The sequence below is a fragment of the Zootoca vivipara genome, chromosome 13 (assembly GCF_965207765.1).
Source record: "Zootoca vivipara chromosome 13, rZooViv2.hap1.1, whole genome shotgun sequence".
Lineage (NCBI taxonomy): Eukaryota > Metazoa > Chordata > Lepidosauria > Squamata > Lacertidae > Zootoca > Zootoca vivipara.
Window position 1 is genome coordinate 10,329,472 of NC_142596.1, and position 24,205 is coordinate 10,353,676.

The window sequence follows — 24,205 nt, forward strand, 5'->3', positions numbered from 1 at the left end:
CCATTCAGATTAAAATGCCCGCTTTGCGTTGCGGTAATTGAAATCGCTCGCTGTTATCTGATTATCTGTTATCTGATTTCGTTTATTACTTAAGATATTTATTACTTAAGAAAGGTCCGTTTCCCGCTTAATCATCGAATCATATAACACTGTAGAGTTGGAAGGGACACCCCGGGGTCATCTAGTCCAAACCCATGCAATGCAGGAATCCTGCCCACAGCCGTCCCTGGGTGGGCTCGAACCACCAACCAGACACACTGTACCACTGTGAGCATTTGCAAATGGATTAGTTTACTTCAAGCAGAGCCTGCCCAAGGCATTTTGGCACCTGAAGCGAGCCCCAAAATAGCTCCCCTCGCCTGCCAGGGAAGAAGGGGTGCTTGAAGATCTACATCAGGAGCAAGGGGTGGGGAATAAAGATACACATCGGGATCATGCTGCCCCTGTGGATCCTGTCACCTGAGGCAGTTGCCTCGCCTTGCCTCATGGCTGGGTCTGCCCAGACTGCAGATGAACTACAACTCCCATCAGCCCTGGCTAGCACAGTCAATTGTTAGGGCTGGTGGGAGTTGCAGTCTTAACACCATCTGGCGAGCTGCACGTCTCCCAGTGCTGTAGTAAAGGTAAAGGGACCCCTGACCATTAGGTCCAGTTGTGACCGACTCTGGGGTTGCAACGCTCATCTCGCGTTATTGGCCGAGGGAGCCGGCGTACAGCTTCTGGGTCATGTGCCCAGCATGACTAGCCACTTCTGGTGAACCAGAGCAGCACACGGAAACACCATTTACCTTCCCACCGGAGCAGTACCTATTTATCTACTTGCACTTTGACACGCTTTCGAACTGCTAGGAGGGCAGGAGCTGGGACCGAACAACAGGAGCTCACCCCGTCGCGGGGATTCAAACTGCTGACCTGATCGGCAAGCCCTAGGCTCTGTGGTTTAACCCACAGCGCCACCCACGTCCCAGTGCTGTTTTAACTGCCCCTTAATAGATTTACTGCCTCTCTTTAGCTGTTGGATGCATCTCCACCTCCTGACAATTTGGTTGTCACTAGACATTTAAATGAACAGGAGCCCAATGGGGGCGGGAGAGGGGGTGGCAAATCACCCCCATCTAACATAATTTCAGTTTTAGGAGTACTGTACACGCTTATTTCAAAGCCTTGCAATAAAATCTAAAATCTGCCATCCTTTACAGCCTTGACAAGATGATTAGTTTATTCAGTTAATTAGTCACTCGGTTTATCAGTATCAGCCCAGTTACTCTTGTTCTCTGGGCAGTACATGAAAATATATATTTCAAAAACAATTTCAAACGTGTGTGTGTGTGTGTGTGTGTGTTTCTACTAATTTTCCTACTCATATTGAAATACTGCCCCTCAATGAGGCCAAACTTCAGTTCACTATATATAATACGCACACACACACACACACACACACACAATTCTATAAAGCAGCATTAAAACATGTTAATGTGGCAAAGGGTTTAGGGTGTTTGGTTAGCCCCTGGAAGGAAAGGGTTAAAATGGTGATCTTCATCCAGTCACTACCTAGCATACCTAGATAAAATGAGGAGCATACCCTCCAACATTTCTCTGGTGAAAATAGGGACATTCTGAAGAAAAGTGGGGCATTCCAGGATCAAATCATAACCTGGGACAGCTTCTCTAAATGAGGGACCTCCCTGGAAAATAGGGGCACTTAGAGGGTCTGGAGGAGGGAGAACCTTGAGCTCTGTGGAGCAGAGAAATAATAAATAAAATTTTATTTAAAATAAAATAAAGAAAGGCTTCTTTTTTTTTCCAGGGCAAAAAGAGTTCCGTTGTTCTTTACCCTACTGCTGGGCAGTAGATGTCCAAAACATTTTTTGTAAATTATTTCCCCCCACTTGATTCTTTTAGCCATAGGCTGTACCAGCAATGTTAAACCATTAGACTTTTTATTCATTCAATCAACCATTCCATCTATATAAGAATAAAATTCTTCCAAGGTGGCTCACAATACCAATAAAGTCACCAAACAAACAAACAAATCCACCACAAACATGCATGATTAAAATGTAAAACACAGTCAATGTAAGATGAGAAATAAAGTATTTACTCTATATCTAAAGACTACAAGACAGGTTGACTTGACTGAATTCCTTGGGAAGGATGCCACACAATTCTGGAGGCACCACCACCCAGAAGGCCCTGACCTGCTATCAGCCAACCTAATTTATATTACTGACAGACAGAAGAGCTTCTGAAGCGGATATTAGGGGCTGGGCACATTCATATGTCCAGCTGTATTTGATATCTGGAGGCCAGAGGTTGACGAAGGCACATGGAAGCTGCTTTATACTTGGCCACACTACTTTCTGATCTTGTGCAGTATCGCTTAGTTTGACCGGTAGAGGCTTTCCAGGGTCATCATAAGAGACGGGGTTTCCCCATCACCTTTCAATGGAAGATATCATGGACTTAACCAGGAACCTTCTGGATGCAAAGCACGTGCGCTGTCACTGAGCAACAGGCCAGAGCTGCTTTCATGCACCTTGGCCAAAGAATTTCATCAAAGCTTTGCAGAGGAGATGGAGAATCTGCTCAGTAACTCACCTGATGTACCACTCAGGATATTTCCCGAGTGGTGTCTTATAGACACTCCCAGAGGGTGGCTTTCCCTTCAAACGGGGGAGCCCTCTCAGTCCTACAGCATAGTTAAATGTTTTTAGTGGATGAAAATGCTGTCTTCTTCTCCAAGTCCCCTGAAGCAGGCATCAGGCTGGTCTCCAAAGGTCCGAGGCTCCCCCTTAAGCGTAAAGAGGTGCGAGGTTTGCTGCTGATCATCATTGCTTCACCTCTGGGCTTTTCAAGAGAACCTCCCCCTGCCAAATGCGTCCTGACCAACGAACCATCAGCATGCCTGGGGCAGAAGCCTCCAGATGCAATATTGGCCAGCAGAGAAGTCTCTTTGCTGAGTTTCCCAGCCCAAGCCTCAGACTGGGATAGCACATCTCTTTTTCCCAAAGAGAAAGGTGAGCATGTGGTGGCTGTTATCTCCTCTTCTTGGGTGGACTGACTCCCACTTCCCCATAAGCTCTTGCCCATTATGCTGTGATTCTTGCTGCTGAAAGGTTCACAGGTTCTGCTGGGGTTTATGCTGGGGCTTCTCCTGCCAGAGGCTGAAACGGGAATATGGTTGTTCTGGGTTGCCTGTCTCCTTATCCCATTCTTTGCCTAGGAAACACAATGCTGATTGTTAGGCACTTCTTAGGCGTGCAGATGAGACAGAAATGGTGGGCTAGTTTTATAAATGGACTGAAGTTTTCACTGTCACCAAAGAAAACCAAATACCTTGGTGGCAAGGAAGAGCAGTGTGTTGCTGTCAAAGTTTTACTGTAATTTAAGAGTTGCATTCTTTAGCTCTGCTTCGCCAATTAATTGGCGGCTCTAAGCACACTTTGGTCCCATCCACTTTTGGGGCACTCCCACCACAGCCATGCAGGGAACAGAGCCCTTTTTGCAGCAAAGCAGTATCTAACTTAACAATAATAAATAACTGATTGAAAATGAATGGTATGTCAGTATGATAAAGAACAAGGTGCAGTGATCCTGTTAATTATACCTCCCCACTCCTGCCATTTAATTGCTGCTGTGACATTGTGAATTTACTATTTGGTTTTGCTATTTAGTAAAGATTGATCATGAGTTCAACTGCCAACTTCTGTTCTGAGACTACTCAAAGTACATACGCATGTAATGCAACTGGAGCAGCATCCCATAATGAGAGCATTGCCACATTGGCACTAAGGCAAAGACATAAGTGGCGTGTTCTCTTGCTGTAGATGTTTACACATTGCCTAATAATGTATATTAAGTTACCCCACCCTTAATATACTTTTAACTCACCTTTAAATTAATAGATCCAGGTATCGTATCTGAAGAAGTGTGCATGCACACGAAAGCTTATACCCAGAACAAACTTAGTTGGTCTCTAAGGTGCTACTGGACAATTTTAAAACTATTTATTTATTTATTTTACTATAAATTCATGTCACTGTGATGGTGAACTCCTAGTTATTCTTTGTAATGGGGTAATACAGGGGTGCAGAAACCAAATCAAGGAAAAATTTTAAGGTGGCCGCAGACCAGCATAAATAGAACTAAAAATGAAATTGAAACATTAGATCAGCCTTCTTCTAATCTTACATTCTGGTGTGGGGCAACCACCCCAATCTGATATGTGTTATTTATAGGAATAAAAAGCATGCTGGCCATAAGAGTGGGGGAGAAAATCAAGATCTGCTAATACACTACCTTGATCACTAGGATCCTCTGATGGGGCAATGCAGGTGGTTCCCCACAACCCTGAGTTTCAGTTGGCCTTCACTAGGAACCAAGCCTTTAGCATGGCAGCCCCTGCCCTGTGAAACTCCCTACCTGTAGAGGTTAGGCAGGAAATGCCCCTGCCTTCTTTTAAAGCTGTATTTTTTTTTTAGGCAGGCCTTCACAATACATATTTTTTTCTTTTTAACCTATTGCTGTTTCATTGCTGTTTCAATTATGTTTTACAGAAATTTATTGCTTGATCTTCCTGCATTTTATGTTGTAAGCCACCTTGATATATTTTATGAAAGTGCGGGTTAGAACTCTTCAAATAAATAGAAATAAATAAACAAGTATTTGTTGGCCCCTAGGCTAGTGTCTATTAATAGGAGGGGACTGTAGATGGATTTTCCTCCCTCCACTTTCCACAACCGGTGCAAATCCAACTCTTATTACCTGGCAGCTCACCATGCCACGGGGGTAGCGGGCAATGCTGCTTCTGATTAGCTGCTGCTTGTGCCAGTCTTGCTGCCAGTGTTCCTGAGCAAGTTCTGACCTCCTTCCTTCCAGACGTTTCGCCAGCTCTTGGTTCTCCCAGTAGATGCGTGCAAGATCACGCTGCCGCTTTCCCCAATTTAAGCTGTATGAGGAAGAGCAGATCACAGGGGAGGGGGTGGTCTTCTTTTAAAGAAGGAAAGGAGGAGCTGTGGACCTCCAGAGCTCCAACTCTCATCAACCCCTGCCAACATAGCCAGTGGCCAGCGATGATGGGATGATGGGAGATGGAGTCCAAAAGCGTACAGAGATCCACAGCTTCCTCATTCCATCTTGAAACCCTTTATTCTAGATCTAGGTTTATTGCATTGTGTCTGGCCCTCTTTGAGCCACAGCCAGCCCCAAATGATCTGAATTCAGATGGCATTTGCCTCCACCCCCTTGCTGGAAATAGCTTACTGATGTCAGGTGGTGTTATTTCCCCTTCCACTATCAGACTAGAACTTGGATCCCTCTGGCATCTCTGCTGAACCTACCTTAGTCACTTTTAAACCAGGGTTTGGGAAACTTCTTTTGTTAAGGACTCCCATTTTCTCATGGGTGACCTGCCGGGGACCACATGCTGATGGTGGGCAGGGAGAGGGCTATAGGTGTGCAAGACTTGTCCTCATCCTCGTCCTCCTCTCCCCCACCCCTTTCCCTCTTCCTTGTCCCCCCACTCACCCACAATACTTGTCTGAGGGCCACTAGTTGCCCATACCTAATTTAAACCCACTACTTACAGACCTGTGAATGCAATAGAAGTTCCAGTTGTCCACCCGTCCCTGCGACTGCTTGATGCGCCTAAGTTTGGCAGAATGTAAGAGGTTTTCCTGGTCCCGGACAGCTTGGCGCTCTCTTTCCAGCTGAAAACACACCACATGAGAGGCTGATGACAATTTAATTTTCCATCTGGAGATTTATTTGGCTGAGCCAAATATATGTCAGCCCAACTATTGCATTCAGTTCTGGAGTGCAGAAGACCACCTTTCATTTATTAGACTAATACTATGATTTGTGATTGCCCCATCAAGTTTACAACAGGGACCCAGGTGGCGCTGTGGTTAAACCACTGAGCCATAGCTGCCAAGTTATCCCTTTTTTTAAGGGAAATTCCATTATGCTGAATAGGCTTCCTCGCGAGAAAAGGGAAAACTTGGCAGCTATGCACTGAGCCTAGGGCTTGCTGATCAGAAGGTTGGCGGTTCGAATCCCCGCGACGGGGTGAGCTCCCGTTGCTCGGTCCCAGCTCCTGCCAACCTAGCAGTTCGAAAGCACGTCAAAATGCAGGTAGATAAATAGCACGTCAAAATGCAGGTAGATAAATAGGAACCGCTACAGCGGGAAGGTAAATGGCGTTTCCATGTGCTGCTCTGGTTTGCCAGAAGCGGCTTTGTCATGCTGGCCACATGACCTGGAAGCTATACGCGGCTCCCTCAGCCAATAATGCGAGATGAGCGTGCAACCCCAGAGTTGGTCACGACTGGACCTAATGGTCAGGGGTCCCTTTACCTGTACCATCAAGTTTACAGTATATGTCTAGTAGATCTTGAAATTATTTGTTTGCATATGCAAGGGCCAGTTATCCCAAGATATCCCCAACCCTCTTGGATATAAACTTCTGAATTGTGACTGCATAAACAAGCCCTCATTGAGCATCCAGTTCAGTTCATTCCACAATACCTGGAGTTTCTTCAAATTCACCTGAAGATGCAAAGGTGTAGGTGGGGCTTTTGTGTTGATCACAGGAACTGCTAGTTCCACCTGCAAGGTTGGGAGAGTGTCAGGAATAACTGAAGCTAATGATCTGGATTCATGCTGTTTCTTGAATTTCTTTGACCGGTCAGTTTAGATATGATGATAGCATTGTTACAGCTCACAAGAGCTAGACATGGCTACAATTAAATATTTTAACAAGAAGATACCCAGATCTATCATGTCAGCAAATCAGGCTCAAAGATAGGATGACAGGAAGCTGTGTTATGCCAAGTAACTAGACCATTGGTATTACCCAAACTGTGGCTTCAAACAGGAATCTTCTCCCAGTCCTGTTTGGAACTGCTGGGGATTCTCCTGCAAGCGTTTAGGTACAAACAGCAACAAAACCCGTGAATGACTCATTCTGGGGCTATTTAATTGCACCCTGCCATGGGGTCACCCTTTGAGTCATCCCTTGGGAGAGCTGCAGGAGTTTGGAAAGCTCATCTTGGAAGATTTTTTTTTGGCATTTCATCCAAGTCCAGCTTCCTGAGACCCAGGGTGAGAGTCTGGTGATTTAAGCCACTCTGACATTTCTAAAGGAGAAGTGGAACAGAAGAAAGCATAATGACAAGGCTGCAACATTTAATAATTTCATTATCAAGTAAAACATATCCCCAGTTAACTGAGCAGCAGATTTCAACCACTTTATTTTTTTTATTTTAACAAAGTACAAGTTATTGTAAATACAGCTGACAGAGAGCTCTACCTTCCAAGAGGCATCCCTTCCTGCAAGGGGAGAGGAGAAATGTTTCTTCTGCATTTACACCTGCTGCAAAGTAGCCTCTAAAACAGATGGCTCTCCATATGTCGCTGGACTCCACCTCCCACCAACCCCCCAGTGAGTATGGCCAATGTTCAGGGATGATGGGAGCTGTAGTCTTAACAGCATCTCAAGCGCCCACAGGTTCTCTTCCTTAAAAGTCTTTACCTGTGTACCTGCCCACCACCCCACCCCACTCCCTACAGCTTGCTTTGGGGGTACAAGTGAGGAATATGCCAGCTGTCATAAGACACCCCAACAATATCCCTTTTGTAGTCTATAGTGTACCTTCCTGCAGTGCTCCTGATAACTGGCTTTATCCCATTTCTCCTGCAGGTACCTGTTGGTTGCTGGTAGGAGAGGCTGGTAGGCTCGGTACATGCCTGACACAAAGCCTTGTATACAGTAACCCGCTGACAGCACTGAAGACAAATGGCTGGAGTGACCCAGCTGGGAAGGAGGCAGGCAGCTCCACTGGGTCCTAACCTCCACCTGTTCTCTGGGATAGTTGATGCTTCAAATGGCAGGAACCCTGCACAACTGAAAACAGAGCATGCCTTCTTTTTCATAGGCCTTATGACAAGCTGGTGGCTTGGTCCACAAGCTTTGTTCAGGGTGGTCCAGGGCATGTCCCTTTTAAACAAGAATGTTGATTTTAAATTGTATTCAAATTGTTTATTTCTTATATTGTGTTTCATTGCCTTAGCATTTGAATTCCTTGAATGAAGCGAACTGGTTCTAAAGTGCAGAGAGGTTTGGCCAGCTAGATGCCTATCGGGAACCCACAAACAGGACCGGAGGACAAGGGCTCTCTCCTCCTGGGGTTTCCAGCAACTTGTATTGAGAAGCTTTACTGGCTCCAACCATGGAGGCACAGCATAGTCTTCATAGCTAGCCTTATGCTACAGGAATTTGTCTGATCCTATTTTAAGGCTGTCCAAGTTGGTGTCCATCACTGATTTCTGTGGGACTGACTTCCAACATTCAGGTACATTAGCTGTCCACAGGTACGTGTTATGAGATAAACTTTTCTCTATCCACTTTATGTCTATGCCATGCAGAATTTTATAAACTTCTATCATGTCAACTTTTTTTTTTTGCTTTTTCTCAAAATGTTATATGTGGGGCTGCCTCTGAAGATGGTTCGGAAACTTCAGCTAGTGCGGAATTTGGTGGCCAAGCTGCTCACTGGGGCAAGATATCTTGAGCATATTATACCGATCGCGGTCTGACTGTACTGGCTGCCAATTTGCTTCTGGGCCCAATTACATGTGGTGGTTTTGACCTCTTAAAGCCTTAAATGGCCCAGGACTGCAATACTTCCAAGGACTGCCCCTCTAAACTGACCCAGACCCCCAATCACCATGTCAGGCCCTTATCTTGTGTGCCTCCTCCATGAGAGGTCTGGAGGGTGGCAACATGAGAACGGGGCCTTCTCTGCAGTGGCTCCGTTTGTGGAATGCCCTCTCCCCAGGGAGGTTCCCCTGGAACCTTCATTATATACACCTTTAGGCACCAGGCAAAAACGTTCCTCTTTGACCAGGCTTTTGGCTAACATCATACAGTATATCTTTTTAAATGTGTTTGTGGGACGGGCTTGGGAGAGGAGGCAATTGTTTTGTTTTTATTATGTATATTGCATTTATATATTGTATTTTTATGCTGTGAACTGCCCTGACATCTAGAGGAAGGGCAATATACAAATTTAATGAATAATGGTCGTCGTCGTCGTAGTAGTAACAAAAGGTCCCAAATGCTACCACCTTTCTTCATAGGGGGGGGGGGTTTACTCCATCCTCCTGATTTTGGCTACCCCTTTCTGAACACACTTCAACTCTACAATATCTTTTGAAGTGAGGTGACTAGAATTGTACAGTGTTTTCAAAATGGGGTCAACACTAGATTTGCACGGCAACATTGTGATTTTATTTTGATTTTCAACCCCCCCCCCCCAATTCCCAGCATGGAATTCACCTTTTTCACAGTTGCTGCACATAAGACGTGCTGAATGCCAGCTGGATATGGTTGTTTGTACATTGTTGACAGCTTTTGAAGCACTACATTCACCTAGAAAACTGCTCCTATTCTTAAGTACTGTAGTCTCCAGAAGCAGAAATGGGATCACACTTCCATCACATCCTGACATGGCAGCCAACAATTAGGATGTCATGAAACAGTAGCATTGGGATGGCTTTGTTTTCTTTATATTACAAAGCCCTACTGAAATTGTATTAAAAATTGTCCGGCTTGTTCTGAGCAAAGCCACTCTTTTTAATTGCTCTTTTTGTGTATGACTGGCCCCAGAGAACACGGATTAAAATTAACTTTTGTCTGGGATGACAGTTGTTTATTTGCCAAATGTAAATTCACTTATCTTAATGTCTCATCCGTTTCTTTGATGTGCTGAGAGAAAGAAGCTACATATGAAACTAGGATTTGAACCAATACATAATTTGAGGCTTTGCTGCTATGGAAATTATGTTGCCTTGTCTACCTGACAGTGGCAATCTGGTCAACTCTGGCTCAGGAAACCACATGGTTTGCAAGATCACATGCCTCCCCAAAACATACTTTCCAATTTTTGCCCCAAGCTTCTTCCTCCCTACTGTGTTCTGTAATGGCAACATTCAGATGAAAGTTCCACCTGTACTATAATTTTGAAGCATTAAACAGTCATGGCTTCACCCAAAGAATCCTGAGTTTAACAGTACCAAGAGTGAGGGTGCCCTGTTTTCCTCACAGACATAGAATCGCAGACTGGTTTAACAATCAAAACCTCTTCCCGGGGAATTCTGGGAACTGTAGCTTTCGGAGAGAAATGGGGGGTCTGCTAACAATGCTCAGCTCAACCACATGCGGTTCCCAGGATCCTTTGCAGGAAGCCATGCCTGTTCAAAGTGGTGCAATGCTGCTTCAGAGAGAATGGTTTCACAGAACAAAGGTCTGTTTTCACAAGAGCAAGGATGCCAGGGAAGGAGCCAATCACCACACAGAGCAGGCTTCCTCTACAGAGGACGTGACAGCTGGCCTCCTCCACAGGCTCCACCGTCAGCCTCTCCCAGGGTGATACTGCAAAGCCAGGTGTCATCACCATGGAGCATTCCTGGGCTTCATTCATTATTCACATGCAACTCGGGTGGAAACTTGATGCCTTGGCTGGTCTAATAATCCGCAGGGAACAATGCAAGCCTTTGAAAGGGAACATAGGCAAGAAAAGGCAGAGGCTGCTTCAGTGCACCCACCCGCCATGTAAATAGATTCTGGTTGCTTTTGTACTAGGCCCTTTCCTCTAGAATTGCCAGCCTTTGTTCACTTTCAATTTTCCATTTGAGAACTCAGATGATGACTGTTGCCAAATCGTTTGGGGGTAAAGCACTACAGAGGCATGGCAGCTCTTGTGCATTTTAAATTTCCTGTTGGCATGGTTTGTTCAATGCATTGCTTCTTGCTGAGTATGGTAGTGGGGTTACTGCAGCAGCAGTGTTTCTGAATGGCTCCCTGAACACTGTCCCTTAATTTACAGTAGGATAGTTTCTGTGGCAGGGGGAGGAGACGGGAAAGAATCCCTTCAAATGAAGTGAAAGAAGAGAATGCTATTTTCCCATAAAGGTGTGGGGGGGGGGAGATGTGTTTTTTTAATTAAAAAAATAACCCTCCTATATAAACTGCCAGTGTAATGAAAGGGTATTCAAGGGACCACTTGAATTACAATAATTTGCATCAGGAATCCCACCATGATGCTCAACAGGAAGCAATAAAATAAGCAGTACAGTGGTACCTCTACTTACAAATTTAATGCGTTCCGAATGCACATTCGTAAGTCGAAAAAAATTGTAAGTCGAATCCCATAGGAATGCATTGGGAGAAAAAATCCGTAAGTCGAAGCAACCCTATCTAAAAATTCGTAATTAGAAAAAATCCTATCTAAACCGCATCCAAGATGGCAGACGGAGCTCCGTTCGTAAGTAGAAACATTCGTAAGTAGAGGTACCACAGTACTGACAAACAGGAAGCATTCAATTAACATTGGACAGGACCTTTTGCTGAATGGGACTTGATTGCTCATAAGCATCAGAAAGGATCTTTGCCATGGTGAAGTGCATCATATTAAGGTGCAGTGGAGAAAGCCCAGCTCATTACAGTATTACAGTGCTAAAGGTCTCCCCAACAACCTGGTTTGATTACTCCAACTACTATAGGGACCAGCTGGGAGGTTATGATGAAATGAGACATCCCAAGTACGGTCATACCTCTACATCTGAATGCTTTGACTTCCGAAGGTTTCGACTTCTGAAGTCGACACACCCCGGAAGTGTTGGCGCATGCGCAGAAGCGCGAAATTGCGCTTGGCGCATGCGCCGACCGCACGCTTCGACATCCGGAAACCTCGACTTACGAAGACGGCTGTGGAACGGATCGTCTTCGTAAGTCGAGGTACCACTGTAGTGTATTTCCAGTGAGGAGGATGTAGCAAGGCACTTTAGGGAGGCTCAAACACTGCTTGCCATCTGTGTGCTGTGATGCTGTGAGAACAAGATGCTGGACAAGGTAGGTCACTGGCCTGATATAGCAGGCTTTTATGTTCTCACAGTGACCAGCCAGAAGTCTGTGGGAAACTCTCAAGCAGGACTGGAGAACAAGTGTCCCCCTCCCCTATTAACGTCATGTTTCTCTGTATCAAAAATGCAAAAAAGAAAAAAAGTGGCTTGTTTTGCTCTGTTAAAAAGCCTGTTTGGAAGCTTCCAAGACACACGCATTCTCTCACATGCACACCTTCAAAGGAAAAAAGGGCACCTGAGGATTTGCTGCAACGTGTTTATTATGTGCCAAGAACGACATCACAGCTTTACTCCACGCATCTGTAGGAGAGTGCAGTCTTGCCTGCATGTACAACAATGAGGTAGAGACTTCACATACTGCTTCACAAAACCCCACAAAGAGCAGCTGGAATATGCAACATCAGCTCAGCAGGAAGAAGGGAGAACTTAGGACACTGGTTCTTTGGCACACAGCTTCCAAAAGAGGGGAAATAATAAAACAAAATCAAAACTTCAACTCCCAGCACAATCTATGGGCTGTGCTGCTGGCTTGACTACATTCCTTAAGGGTACCTCTTGTTTCCTCAGGACAGAAAAGGGCTCCTACTAAAGCACAGCCCTTTAAACCAGCTTAGTTATAAAAAGAAAATTGAAGTCTTGGAACTTTGTGATTAAAAACCTTTATCAAGCCCCCTTAGTGCAACTTAAAGTGCAACGAACTATATACAGCAGCTCGAAGTTCCGTTTATCCGGTCCAGTTTCAAAATCCAAAAATCCTATCCTTCTGGGTTGCAAATACTGCTATTCACAACTGGTAAACTTCATTTTTTTTTTAACTTAACAGCTCCCAGACACAAGTTGCAATGATGTTAAAAGCTGCCAGGAAAGAAAAAAATCTCGTCTCAAACGACTTAAAAACCATTTCAAGAGTGTAAAAAGGAACTGGTAAAAATCCTGGAGCGTAAAATATGAAATATGATTTGGTTTAAGTGAAGAACAAAGTCTCCTTGTTGTTATAGTAAAAAACTCCAGCTGAACAATTTGTGTATTCCGTTCAGATGGGGGGGTTAAATGAATGGAAAGGCACTGTATGGCAACTGCAAAAAAACGGAGCCAATGAGACCTGCATTATTACCATCAGTATTGCAAGGAAGATAAAAAAGGGCCCTTGATAAATAAGAAACCGAGGCGAAGGCATCTGCATTAAACACCTTCTCAACACATGGTCCTTGGCGCTTCTCAGCAGCAACAAGGAACCAAAGTCTGGGAACTGCAGAATCATTTGAGGGGCCCTCCCCTCTGAAATAATCCCCAAACAAACCCCCGACAAAAAAAAATTCACTGTGCATTAGTGCAGAAACAAATAAAGACCAGCAAGTGCAAACGTGAAGGCAAGATTCCCCGTTAGTCCTTCCGACGGGCACCCCAAGCCTGGGTGTGGCACCGGCAAACATCTCCGGGCTCTCTTCCGGTGGCGGGTGAACAGGAGAACTTCCTCCTGCAGCGACTGCAGTGGCTCCTGGTATCTCCCAGCTCTGCTCTAGCTGGAGTCTCTGTTCTTCTGGTTGCGCATCAGTGGGCGGTGGTGATGCAACATCTCAACGGAATGTTTCCAATGCCAGCAGGAGCGACAGAAGTACTTGAAGCAGACCTATGCAAAGGGGTGGGTGGGAGGAGAGAGAGGGATCAAGAAGCATCAGCCTGGCTCCATGAGATGCTCTGACATGCAGCAGGAACATGTAAGATTATAGAATTTTGCTTACACACACACCAATCTCTGGTTGGTATGCCTACAAGGTTACCTTATTATTCTGGAATGCAATTTATCAAGAGATATCAGATAATTAGATAATTAGAGCATATTCAAAAATCTCTTCAGTTATCCCTACTAAATAATAATAATAATAATAATAATAATAATAATAATAATAATAATAATTTATTTATACCCCGCCCATCTGGCTAGGTTTCCCCAGCCACTCTGTGTGGCTTCCAACAGAAGTATTAAAATCCAATAATTTATTAAACATTAAAAGCTTCCCTAAACAGGGCTGCCTTCAGATGTCCTCTAAAAGCCTGGTAGTTGTTTTTCTCTTTGACATCTGGTGGGAGAGCGTTCCACAGGGCGGGTGCCACTACTGAGAAGGCCCTCTGCCTGGTCCTTGTAACTTGGCTTCTCGCAGCGAGGGAACTGCCAGAAGGCCCTCGGCACTGGACCTCAGTGTCCGGGCAGAATGATGGACAGATGCTATGAAGGCATTTTGCCAAAAGGAAGTTCTGACATGGTGCTACCCACTGCCAGGATCTCTATAGCACCACAACAGAATGGTTGAAACACCTGAATATCCTGGATTATAGATAGGCTACCTTTCCAAACCTATCTAGGAGAAGGATAACTCTGATCCTAAACCTGTGCTGCCTTGCGGGAGAAGAAAAGGCAAAGGAGTAAACCCTACACCAGGCATCCCCAGACTTCGGCCCTCCAGATGTTTTGGACTACAATCCCCATCATCCCTGACCATTGGGTCCTGTTAGCTAGGGATCATGGGAGTTGTAGGCCAAAACATCTGGAGAGCCGCAGTTTGGGGATGGCTGCCCTACACATATCCAGAGTGGAACCTCTAAGGTGGTTGGATTGCACCTTGAACGCTTCCTTCTGGTAACTGCTGCAGCAATGCTGGTGCCAAATGCATTGCTCTGCTTTTCTTTGGACCGTATCAGGGGGCCTTGCCCTGGGCTGCCCATATGACCTCCAGACACACCGCCCAGGCTTGCGCCCCGGGGGAGATCACTTTGGTGCTGCTTATGCAGCGGTCTGACTTCACCCCTGGAGGTGCACTCCATTGTCTCTTGAGACGGATGCAAACAACTCCCAATAGCCCCATCAAGCATGGGCCAATGGTCAGGGATGATGGGAGCTGCGCTTCAACAACACCTGGAGGGCCAGAAGTTCCCCACACCTGCTAGACACGGACGCCAAAAGCTTGCCTCCTACCATCACAAAACAAAAAGTTTGGGCTGGGAGTTAGCTAGACATCCAGCTCTTCATCCATGAAAAACCTGCCAAGAAGTTGAAAAGAGGTTGCCCTTGGGCAAGTGGAGACTGTTCTCATCTACGTTAGTCGTCCTTCGGAATATCTGAAGCTGCCTTATACAGTGTTGGATGATTCGTCTTTCTGTGAGAGGGACTCTTCCCCAGTCCTACCTGGAGATGCCAGGGATTGAACTAGAGACCTTTGGGCATGCATGCATGCAATGCAGATACGCTACCACTAAGCCACAGCCCTTTCCCACCCTAATCAAAGAGAACACAGGACACCAATGACAGCTGTTTCACCTGCGCAACAGAGCAGCTTCCACTCACTCCAAAGACGGTGAAAATGGGCAAACATTTTAAAAAGGGGCAAAGGGAATGGAGCCCTTGAGAAGTTTGTTCTGTGCACTACAGGAGAGTGGGTGGGGTAGGAAATGCTGCTCCTTCAACCAGGTCTAAGGTGGGTGGGGAAAAAAACCCAAGAGCCTTACCTGGTCTCTGCAGAAGAAGGGACCTGGTTGAGACCTGCAGACTTGACACATGGCATCTTCCAGGTATGGATCAATCTGAACCTGCCCCAGAGGTAAGGAAAGGAAATTAAAGCCAGATAACACACTGGCCCAGAGAGAGGGAGGGAGGTCAGGGGACGAGGCAGCACAGCTGGAGTTCACAGTGCAATCTTAATGGTGAGAGGAGGAAAGAAGAAATGGGGGCATGCACTTCGGGGGAAACAAGCAGGAGCAAAGGCTGAAAGAGTTCTGAGTCTCCTGCGAAAGCAGCTCCCAGGGCTTGATGTTGAGGAAGACCAGTGCTACTGTCACGATTCATCTGGCTAAAGCTTTGCTTTCATTTCCTCCACTGGAGAAGTCTGCACCTTTCCCCAGAAGAGGACCACAGGGGTAGTGGTCTCTGCACGGAACATGAAAATCAACTAGGTGCAGCCTCGCAGAATATGTATCCCCCCCCCCTACCATGAGTGAATGGCTTGTTTCTGAGGCACTAAAACCAGTTTGGAGACTGACTGGCAGACTTGCTTCAGTAACTGCGTAAGGAGAAAAAGACCGCCCTTTCCCAGCATATTTGGAACACAGAAAGCTGCCGGAGTCAGATACATGGTGGTCCATCAAGATCGCAATTGCCTACAATGACTGGCAGCAGCTCTCCAGGGTCCCTCCCAGGTGATTGAACCTCAAACCTTCTGCACGCAAGGCAGATGTTCTACCACTGCGCCACAGCCCTTGCCTCTTCTACTCCCACCATTTCTTTGCTCAAACAGGGTTTTCTGCAGACTCAAGCTACAAAGGCTGCTCCTGAAGGAGAAAAAACACTCTTTTTGGTGCCTGTTATGTGAAAAACCGGCTGTGCTTACTTGAGGCTAATGCACCCTTTTTTGAGGCCTTATTACAGTGCGGCTGCTTTGGTAAGATTTTAATCAGGGTCAAAGGGCAACGTTTTGAAGCTTAGCTTCCTTTACACGGCTATTCTCTGTGATCTTAAATTATGAAAGGGATGCTTTATATATAAGGAATTTCTTGAAATAAATGCCTTTACAAGCTTGCTAGCGTGGATATAAATATATTATGAAACATGTTTGATGTATTTATGACTGTTTCTGATGCACCTATATATTGATCTGTTTACTGTTCTCACGAGCTGCTTAAGAGCACACTTTGGAAAACCAGCATATAATAAGCTTGATGATGCTAAGATTCCTGGAATATCCAACCTCCTTTGCAATGCTGGAAGAAGATCTATGCCAGGAAGAGGCAGTACTGAGATAGGTGAACCAGTGGCCCAACTCTTCATGCCTTATATCTGCTATTTCTTTCCAGCTCCCTGCTTGCTTACTGAAATCAGTATTTATAGGGGAAGAAGTCCTACTAGCTTAATTCCTATTCACACCCCAGCTCTAGTGAGCCCTTGCCCTCTGCTGATGTCCCCCAGGATATATATTTTATCCCACCTAGAATCTCTGTTCTAGTTCTAGGGACTATATAGCAGCACCCACTTTCGGGATCCCTGCCGATAAGCACACCACAGGAGCTTGTCTTTTCCTTTTGCGCATCTCACCTTTTTTGTAAACTTGGTTGTTTTTATCTCCACAAACGCAGCACTCACTGCTTTCAGATAGCTGCGCTGGTTGTTGAAGGTGACACGGCCAGATCCTGAAACAAAACCCAGCCCATTAGTGCAGTGCACAGCTCCAAGGAAAGATCCTGGTACATATCTATCTACCAGCATAGTAATGCAAGACTTATGAGTCAGCACGAACGTGACTTGCTTGCCAAGGTCTACCACAGCAGGAAGGGAGAGGGGGTTCAGAGGTTAATGGAGGGGAGGGATGCTTGAGGAATTCAATCTTCGCAAATTCCTATACGGAACGTCCTGATCTGCAACCCACAGACTAATGTGTAGATTGGAACCTAGCCACCCAACAGATTTCACACGACAGCAGCAAGGCGACCCGTTTTTCCACTTTATTCTCACAACCAAGCGGAGATTTGAACCAGAGTCTTCCAAGTCCTAGCTCTTAAGCGCTCCATCACTCTTTTTAAAGTGATATACAGACTTCTTCAACAGTGCAGATTAATGTGGAAAAAGAAGGAAAATATGGGAAAACACACAAGAAAGTGACACCGGCCCGAAATAGTCAGATTTGTCTATTTCCAGTAGCAGCCTGCTGCCTATTCATCTTGACAAACTATACTCAAGAGACTTCTAGTGCTGAATGGACGGTTCAAAGCCTTTTTAACTTGAAGCCAAAATAACGCTGTATAGATTTATAGCAAGGGAAGCTAATCTGTGACCCTCCAGTTATTGTTAAGATTTCAACTCCCACCAGATCCAGCCAGCGTGGCCAATTGTCAGGGATGATGAGAGCCGTCAAGTCAAACATAATCTGGAATGGCAAAAGTTAGCCACCCCTGATTTATACCTTCACCATCCTGATAAGCTGAGGCAGAGATCAAAAGCTACAAAGCCGGCAAGTCTTTGGCCGGAACAGCCTACCCAGAGGGAAACAGTTCAGTTTAAAGGGCTGTTATCCAGCGTTCTCTGTCCACTCGCACTAGCGGGTAGCCGAGTTTTAATGCTGCGCAATGGAGGAATCAAATGCAGCGGCTGCGCTAGCATAAACTCATTGCCTTGCAGAATGTGCAATCTGCTGTGAAACAAACTTAACAACCTTCTCATGCACTGTCTTGCAGAACACCATCCGGAAGCCACAAAATACTGCCAGTGGAACAAGGGAACCACCAAGTGTCTTTAACTTAGCACTACGTGGGATACAACTCAAAGTGACCACGAACCTTTCCCCCAATCATGCTATCCAGCAGTAATATGCCACCCAGTGCAAGGCCATTTGATACCCTCCCCACAACCCTTGTGGCACCGGCTTAAGCCAGGCTTTGGGAAGGAGGCGTGAGACTCTGGCAGGGTCCAAAAGCCTGGTAAGCACTTGCCCAGCTTTGGGAAGGAGGTAAGAGGACTCGAGGATCTAGGACCCTGCCGGAGCCCTCATTCCTCTTTCCCAAAGCTGGACAAGCACTTACTGGGCGTTGAGAAGGCACCCTTTTCAGCTGCGCATCTGGTGTGACCACACCACTCGCATTGCCCTAAAACTGTCTCTGTATCCAGGGTCTTCAACTTAGCCATTCAACACCACTTTCATTTACAAGGTACCATCTGTACCTATTTTTGGACAAGAGAAATCATGGTAAGGTACCACCAAAAGGCCCAGAAACCAAGAGAATATGAATGGTCGTCGATTAGCCTCACTTACCAATAGGGTACTTGTGCTTGTCAGTGTCGATACCTGCATACACGACGCCAGCAAACAGGTCATTGAGGATCCCTGCTAAAGCTTCGGCATTCAGCATCCCATGAAGAGCTCCCACGAAGACCGTTTTGCCAGGGTCAAGCCTCTGGGTGGGGCTGCGCACAAAGTTGCTGTCTGCCAGGACCCATGGGATCACTTGTACCTGAAGTCACCCGAGAGAAAACTGTGTTCAAGTTGAGTCCACAAGCCACATATCCTCCCCCTTTGAAAAACAAACCTACCAACTTATTTTTAAGTGCACCTTAAATGGTCTTCCCATGTCCTTATGCCAAGTCTACTTCAACCATTGTAACCTTCCAAACCGCTGAGTCAACACACAGATGGCTGCTCTTACATTCAGACTATCTGACTTTTGTACAACTGGCCTTTGGGTCAAAGGTGTCCTGTTGGGATCTGAGCTATTAGAGACACCAACTAAGCTCATGGGAATTGTAGTCAAAACCCATGTTGCGGAAGGCATAATGCCTAGTTCTGGGCACCACAATTTAAGAAGGATGTCGACAAGCTGGAACATGAGCCGAGGATGGCAGTAGGAGCTGTTCAACATGGGAATGGTCTCCCTTGGGAGGTTGTGGACTCTCCTTCATTGGAGGTATTTAAGCAGAGGTTGGATGGCCATCGGTCATGGATACTTTAGCCGAGATTCCTGCATTGCAGGAGGTTGGACTAGATGACCATTGGGATCCCTTCAAACTCTATTATTCAGTGTTTCTATGGAAGCCAGGAGATGGCTAAAGAATAGTTCTTTTATTCCACTTCCCAATTCTGGTATACTTTGGTTCGCTACTCTATTTTAACTGAATATTGTGTCCTGTTAACAAGGAGGCTGCAGTCTCCTTTCCGTTCAGTTCCTCTATGTAAAAGCGTATTCTGCCTTACGGACTGCATTAATTACGCATTCCCTGTGAACAGCAGGGTTGGCATGACCCAGTGATAACATATGCTTGCACCATGGAAACAATACTTTGCAAGCAGTACATTTATGCAACACTTGCCCAGATTATAGTAGAGCCAAGATATGTGACTGAAGCAGCAACGCAAAATGTAGTCGTAGCCAAAATCCTACGTGCACTGTCCAAACTTGTCTCACAAGGGTCACGTCATCTAAATTGTGCATCCCACTTGAACACGTGAATTCAACTAGGGACATAGGTAACTTGTTATAGATGTGTGGTGCTAGTATCTTAGGGATGGTTTGTTTAGCAGAACACAACCTTGCCCTTAATTTGGGACATGCAAATAAAACACAGAAGGGTGACTGAGCACCCTGCTGGTGTGTTTGCAGTAGATAATAATTTTATTATTTGCAACCTGCTCATCTGACTGGGTTACCCCAGCCACTCTGGGTGGCTTCCAACAAAATATAAAACACAGTGAGACATCAAACATTAAAAAACTTCCCTATATAGGGCTGCCTGGAGATGTCTTCTAAATAAATAAAAATATTTATCTTTTGTGGTTGGTTGTCTGCACATATCCAGCCATCTCTCTGCAACCATAGGCACTAGAAACAATATTTAAAGAAGCTATTTTCAAGATGATACTATCCAATACATTCAGAACACCCCCACCACTGGCAATGTCACAGGGCAGGAAAGCAGAAGCCAACCAGCAATGGGATGCATTTTTCATGGTGTTACTGCTTGCGCAGCTATCCTTCAACAACAAAGACCTCTTACTGGAGAAGATCAATGAGGAGCCTTGCTGCCAATTCTGTCAACACAGAGTCACAAGCAACCTCTTCCAGCATCTATCACACTCCACAACGCATTACCCATCCCCCTGACCCACTGGCAACACAAACCATGTGCTTAGAGACCTTCAGAACTAGCACTTTTCCAAATGCACCACTCTCTATCCCTATCCCTCTTCCTTTCTAGCTAAAAGCTGCATGTGTTTGGAGTCAACAACCAGGCAACATATGGCACAATCAGCCTTTGTGCAAACTGGGAGCAAATCCACCCATCACTGAGGGTAGCTGCCTATGCAGAAGTCACCCTGGAGAATGAGGGGCCGCTGCCAGTGCTTCAAAGGCAATACATGGCTCCTAAATAAAGCAATGCGAGGTTATAGCCACCCACCTGGGCGCTTTGTTTGGACTGCACAGCGGCACATCCTCTCACCTCTTTGCAGCGCATCCTGCGGCTGGACATCTTGAAATAGTACTCGCTCAGGCCACTGGGACTCAGCACATCGCGGGAGCAGTTCTGAAGCAGAGCACGCACAGATTTCTCCGATTCAAACACTAGATATGCATAGCCTTGGGTGGAAGACAAGAAATTTACTTACAAAGTAGGGTACAAGCATGTTCCCTTCTTCCCTAGGGAGTATTTTTGCAGTGCAGTCTGTATTAAGAATTGCCCAGTTGTACTCAATGACCTGACTTAGTTCAACAGCGACCAGTTTGATATTTTGGGGATGCTTAAGAGCAATGCCACTCTCCCGCCTGCATGCTGGTTAATCAGGCAGGCTGCCTCTGAACATCGAGGCTCCATTTACATATATCAGTGGCTGATGAGCCCTCTTCTCAATGCTTTGGAGAGTGCAGGATCAGAGAAAGATAACCTTTTGTCTATATACCACTTTCACAAATACATAGCAGGTAATTTCCACCACTGCATAGAGATGGGGGGAAATAATGATATTAGGCTTGCAATGTACAGAATCTCATTCCTTTTCACCGCTTCCATTAATGGAAGATGGAAGAGTTGGGTCAACTGAGCAATTCTTAGGCACAGCAGAGATTGAAATCCTCTACTCCAGACCGTCGCATTTGCCAGAGACACAATTTTCTCCCCATTAAGTACTCAAATGGTGCACAAAGACTGCGGTGCCAAGTGATCCAGGGTGCTTGCAAACCATAAGAAGTGAGCTTTTTCGTTTTGCTAACACAGTGCTATTTCTAGACCCTGTTCTGAGCTAACAGTCCCTGTGGGTGGGATAGCCAGGGTGGGATGGCTAAGCCGGGGAAACCACTGGTATGTCCAACTTCCCATGGCAGGTAGTTGGGGAGAGAGAAGAGAATATACTTATCAATGTACTTTTCTCAAAAAAGAGGCCTTGCTATTCCAAGCAGGAGATTGAGATTCCCCGCCCTTGGCAAAAAGGAGTGTGCACACACTAGCACTGGACAGACTCAGCACTTAATTGTGTACTTTAAATCAACAGAGGTGTATGGGATACACCGGTGTGCCTGTGCACATGCCCAATTAATGTGCACAAGCTGAGCGGTAGCAGTCATAGCTCTGTCTAAAGGCAGCTCCCTCTGCCCTAACAGCACCCACTTCCTTCCAAGTACAGCCACCACCACCCTTCTTGGGACCTGTTAGATGATCTAGACGTCATTCCTAACTACTGGGCATCCCTATGGGTCATCCTGGCTAAACCGATGAGAGTTGCAGCCTGCAACATCTGGGAATGCACCTGAACTGCCCAATGAGGGAGGAACGGTGCCAAAATTGGAGAGAGGTGGAAGGGGGGAAAAAAACCTAGCATGGAAGTACTCCAGGTTTCTAAAGGCTGAACATTAGGGCTGATGCATCTTGAACAACAGAAGACAAGTCACTTCCCCAAATGCCTTAATGGCAAAGAAAGGTTTCCTGCTTGGCTCAGCAGTAATTCAACCCTTAATACAACGGACTGGGGAGAATGTCAACGGCAGCTGCGGCTTCCTCAGCACAAATAAACACAAAGCTCTGTTCTTTTCCCTGTGTCCTGTGTGACTGCCACCGTGTGAACACCGCTGTGTGCAGCCCCTCACCCCGAAAGAGCTGGCAGATTATATTAACGGAAAGAACCTGTGCACCAGAGTGAGGCCTGTAACCCTACGGTGCTCTACCCGTCCGGTCTCCACCATGCAGCCATGCCAGCCCAGCAGCCCTCAGTGCTCTCTATACGTAGCATGGATAAAAAGGTTCCTACCATGTCTGTATTACCTTTAGGCATATTACCTTTGGGAGGGTAGCGGGGGTGCTTGCTATCCTTACCAGGCCACTCCACTCTCAGCGAGCCAAATACACGGAAAGTGCTGATCAGACCCGCTGCACAAATGAGAGATTTAGTTTACAGGGGTAAGAGAGAAGAAGAACAGTTTGGATTTGATATCCCGCTTTATCACTACCCGAAGGAGTCTCAAAGCGGCTAACAATCTCCTTTCCCTTCCTCCCCCACAACAAGCACTCTGTGAGGTGTGTGAGGCTGAGAGACTTCAGACGTGTGACTAGCCCAAGGTCACCCAGCAGCTGCATGTGGAGGAGCGGAGACGCGAACCCGGTTCCCCAGATTACGAGTCTACCGCTCTTAACCACTACACCACACTGGCTCCTGTGCATGGAGTTATGCTTTGGGCATATATATAAATTATAAACATACAGCAATGTAATTAAATAAAACTTCCCCATGGCTCCATCGAACGTTGCATCAATAACGGTTGGCTAACAGATGCGGGTGGCGCTGTGGTCTACTCTAAACCACTGAACCTAGGGCTTGCCAAACAGAAGGACGGCGGTTTGAACCCCCACGATGGGGTGAACTCCCGTTGCTCAGTCCCAGCTTCTGCCCACCTAGCAGTTCAAAAGCACGTCAAGTGCAAGTAGATAAATAGGTACTGCTCCGGCAGGAAGGTAAACAGCATTACCGTGCACTGCTCTGGTTTTGCCAGAAGCGGCTTAGTCATGCTGGCCACATGACCTGGAAAAACTCTGCGGAAAAATGTTGGCTCCCTCGGCCAGTGAAGTGAGATGAGCGCCGCAACCCCAGAGTCATCCGCAACTGGACCTAATGGACCTTTACCTTTAACAGACACATGGGAGGGACAAGCACAGGGGAAAGTTTCCTGGCCAGCACAGAACCTCAACGGAGGAAAATTATGAACTTACCACCACTGGTAGGTGTGTTACTTTAGGGGATGGAACTTAATTTTTGCAAATTTCTTCAGTGAGGGGTCTTAAAAATATGTTTTGGGATTTAAGGAATTCAAATTTGATATTTTTGTGACCGGACAACATTTAGCTTGGCAAGTCAACGTTGGACGAAGAAGCAAATGAACTGCTTTCAGAGAACCAGAGAATTGTAAATTTTACCTTCTGAAAATGTTATCATTTGGCATTAACTGACAACTAATGATGATTATATACAACATAACCGCAAGTACTTGATTTCCATGCTATTTAACTTGCCAAGCAAAACTAAATTGTATTAATTTAACCAAAATCTCTTTTGAAATCCCAAGCTGTGTTACAACTTTTTAGCACCCCTCATTTTTGGAATGTGAGCTGGAGGTTAAAACGAGGAGAGAGGCAGATTCCCGGCCGCCCCCTTGGAATGTCCTGATTGGATGCGCCAAGGGAGTGCCACGGCCAGGAGCCAGGCAATGGGCTGGGGGAATGGCAACCATCCCCCCCCCCAACGTGTCGGCCTCGTGGGCCCACAAC

General features: G+C 46.0%; 2 protein-coding genes across 15 annotated transcripts in view; both read right to left on the reverse strand.

Moving 5' to 3' along the window:
• Positions 1-1,923: 1,923 nt before the first annotated feature.
• Positions 1,924-7,804, reverse strand: LOC148683629 (uncharacterized). Of its 2 annotated transcripts, none has more exons than XM_088657406.1 (5): positions 7,652-7,804; positions 6,526-6,606; positions 5,590-5,708; positions 4,777-4,948; positions 1,924-3,219 (listed from the first exon to the last, which is right to left on the reverse strand). In XM_088657406.1, exons 1-5 carry the CDS (start codon positions 7,742-7,744, stop codon positions 2,701-2,703), a joined length of 984 nt encoding a protein of 327 aa, XP_088513532.1. In that variant the 5' UTR covers positions 7,745-7,804; the 3' UTR covers positions 1,924-2,700. The 2 variants fall into 2 exon arrangements, with proteins under 2 accessions (XP_088513532.1, XP_088513531.1); XM_088657405.1 differs by having other exon boundaries at positions 4,765-4,948.
• Positions 7,805-12,164: 4,360 nt separating this feature from the next.
• The window catches only part of CPEB1 (cytoplasmic polyadenylation element binding protein 1), a 51,456-nt gene continuing 39,415 nt past the window's right edge, over positions 12,165-24,205 (reverse strand). For 5 of the 13 annotated variants that reach the window (XM_088657415.1, XM_035132118.3, XM_088657410.1 and 2 more), the window contains 6 exons: positions 22,724-22,813; positions 20,897-21,033; positions 18,717-18,915; positions 17,006-17,100; positions 15,427-15,507; positions 12,165-13,552 (listed from right to left, as the gene is read on the reverse strand). In XM_088657415.1, the coding sequence (XP_088513541.1) occupies positions 13,442-13,552; positions 15,427-15,507; positions 17,006-17,100; positions 18,717-18,915; positions 20,897-21,033; positions 22,724-22,813 (713 nt within the window). In that variant the 3' untranslated portion in view covers positions 12,165-13,441. Of the gene's footprint in view, positions 13,553-15,426; positions 15,508-17,005; positions 17,101-18,716; positions 18,916-20,896; positions 21,034-22,708; positions 22,814-24,205 lie in introns of all 13 variants that reach the window. The other 8 variants (XM_088657414.1, XM_088657407.1, XM_088657408.1 and 5 more) reach the window with 2 other exon arrangements.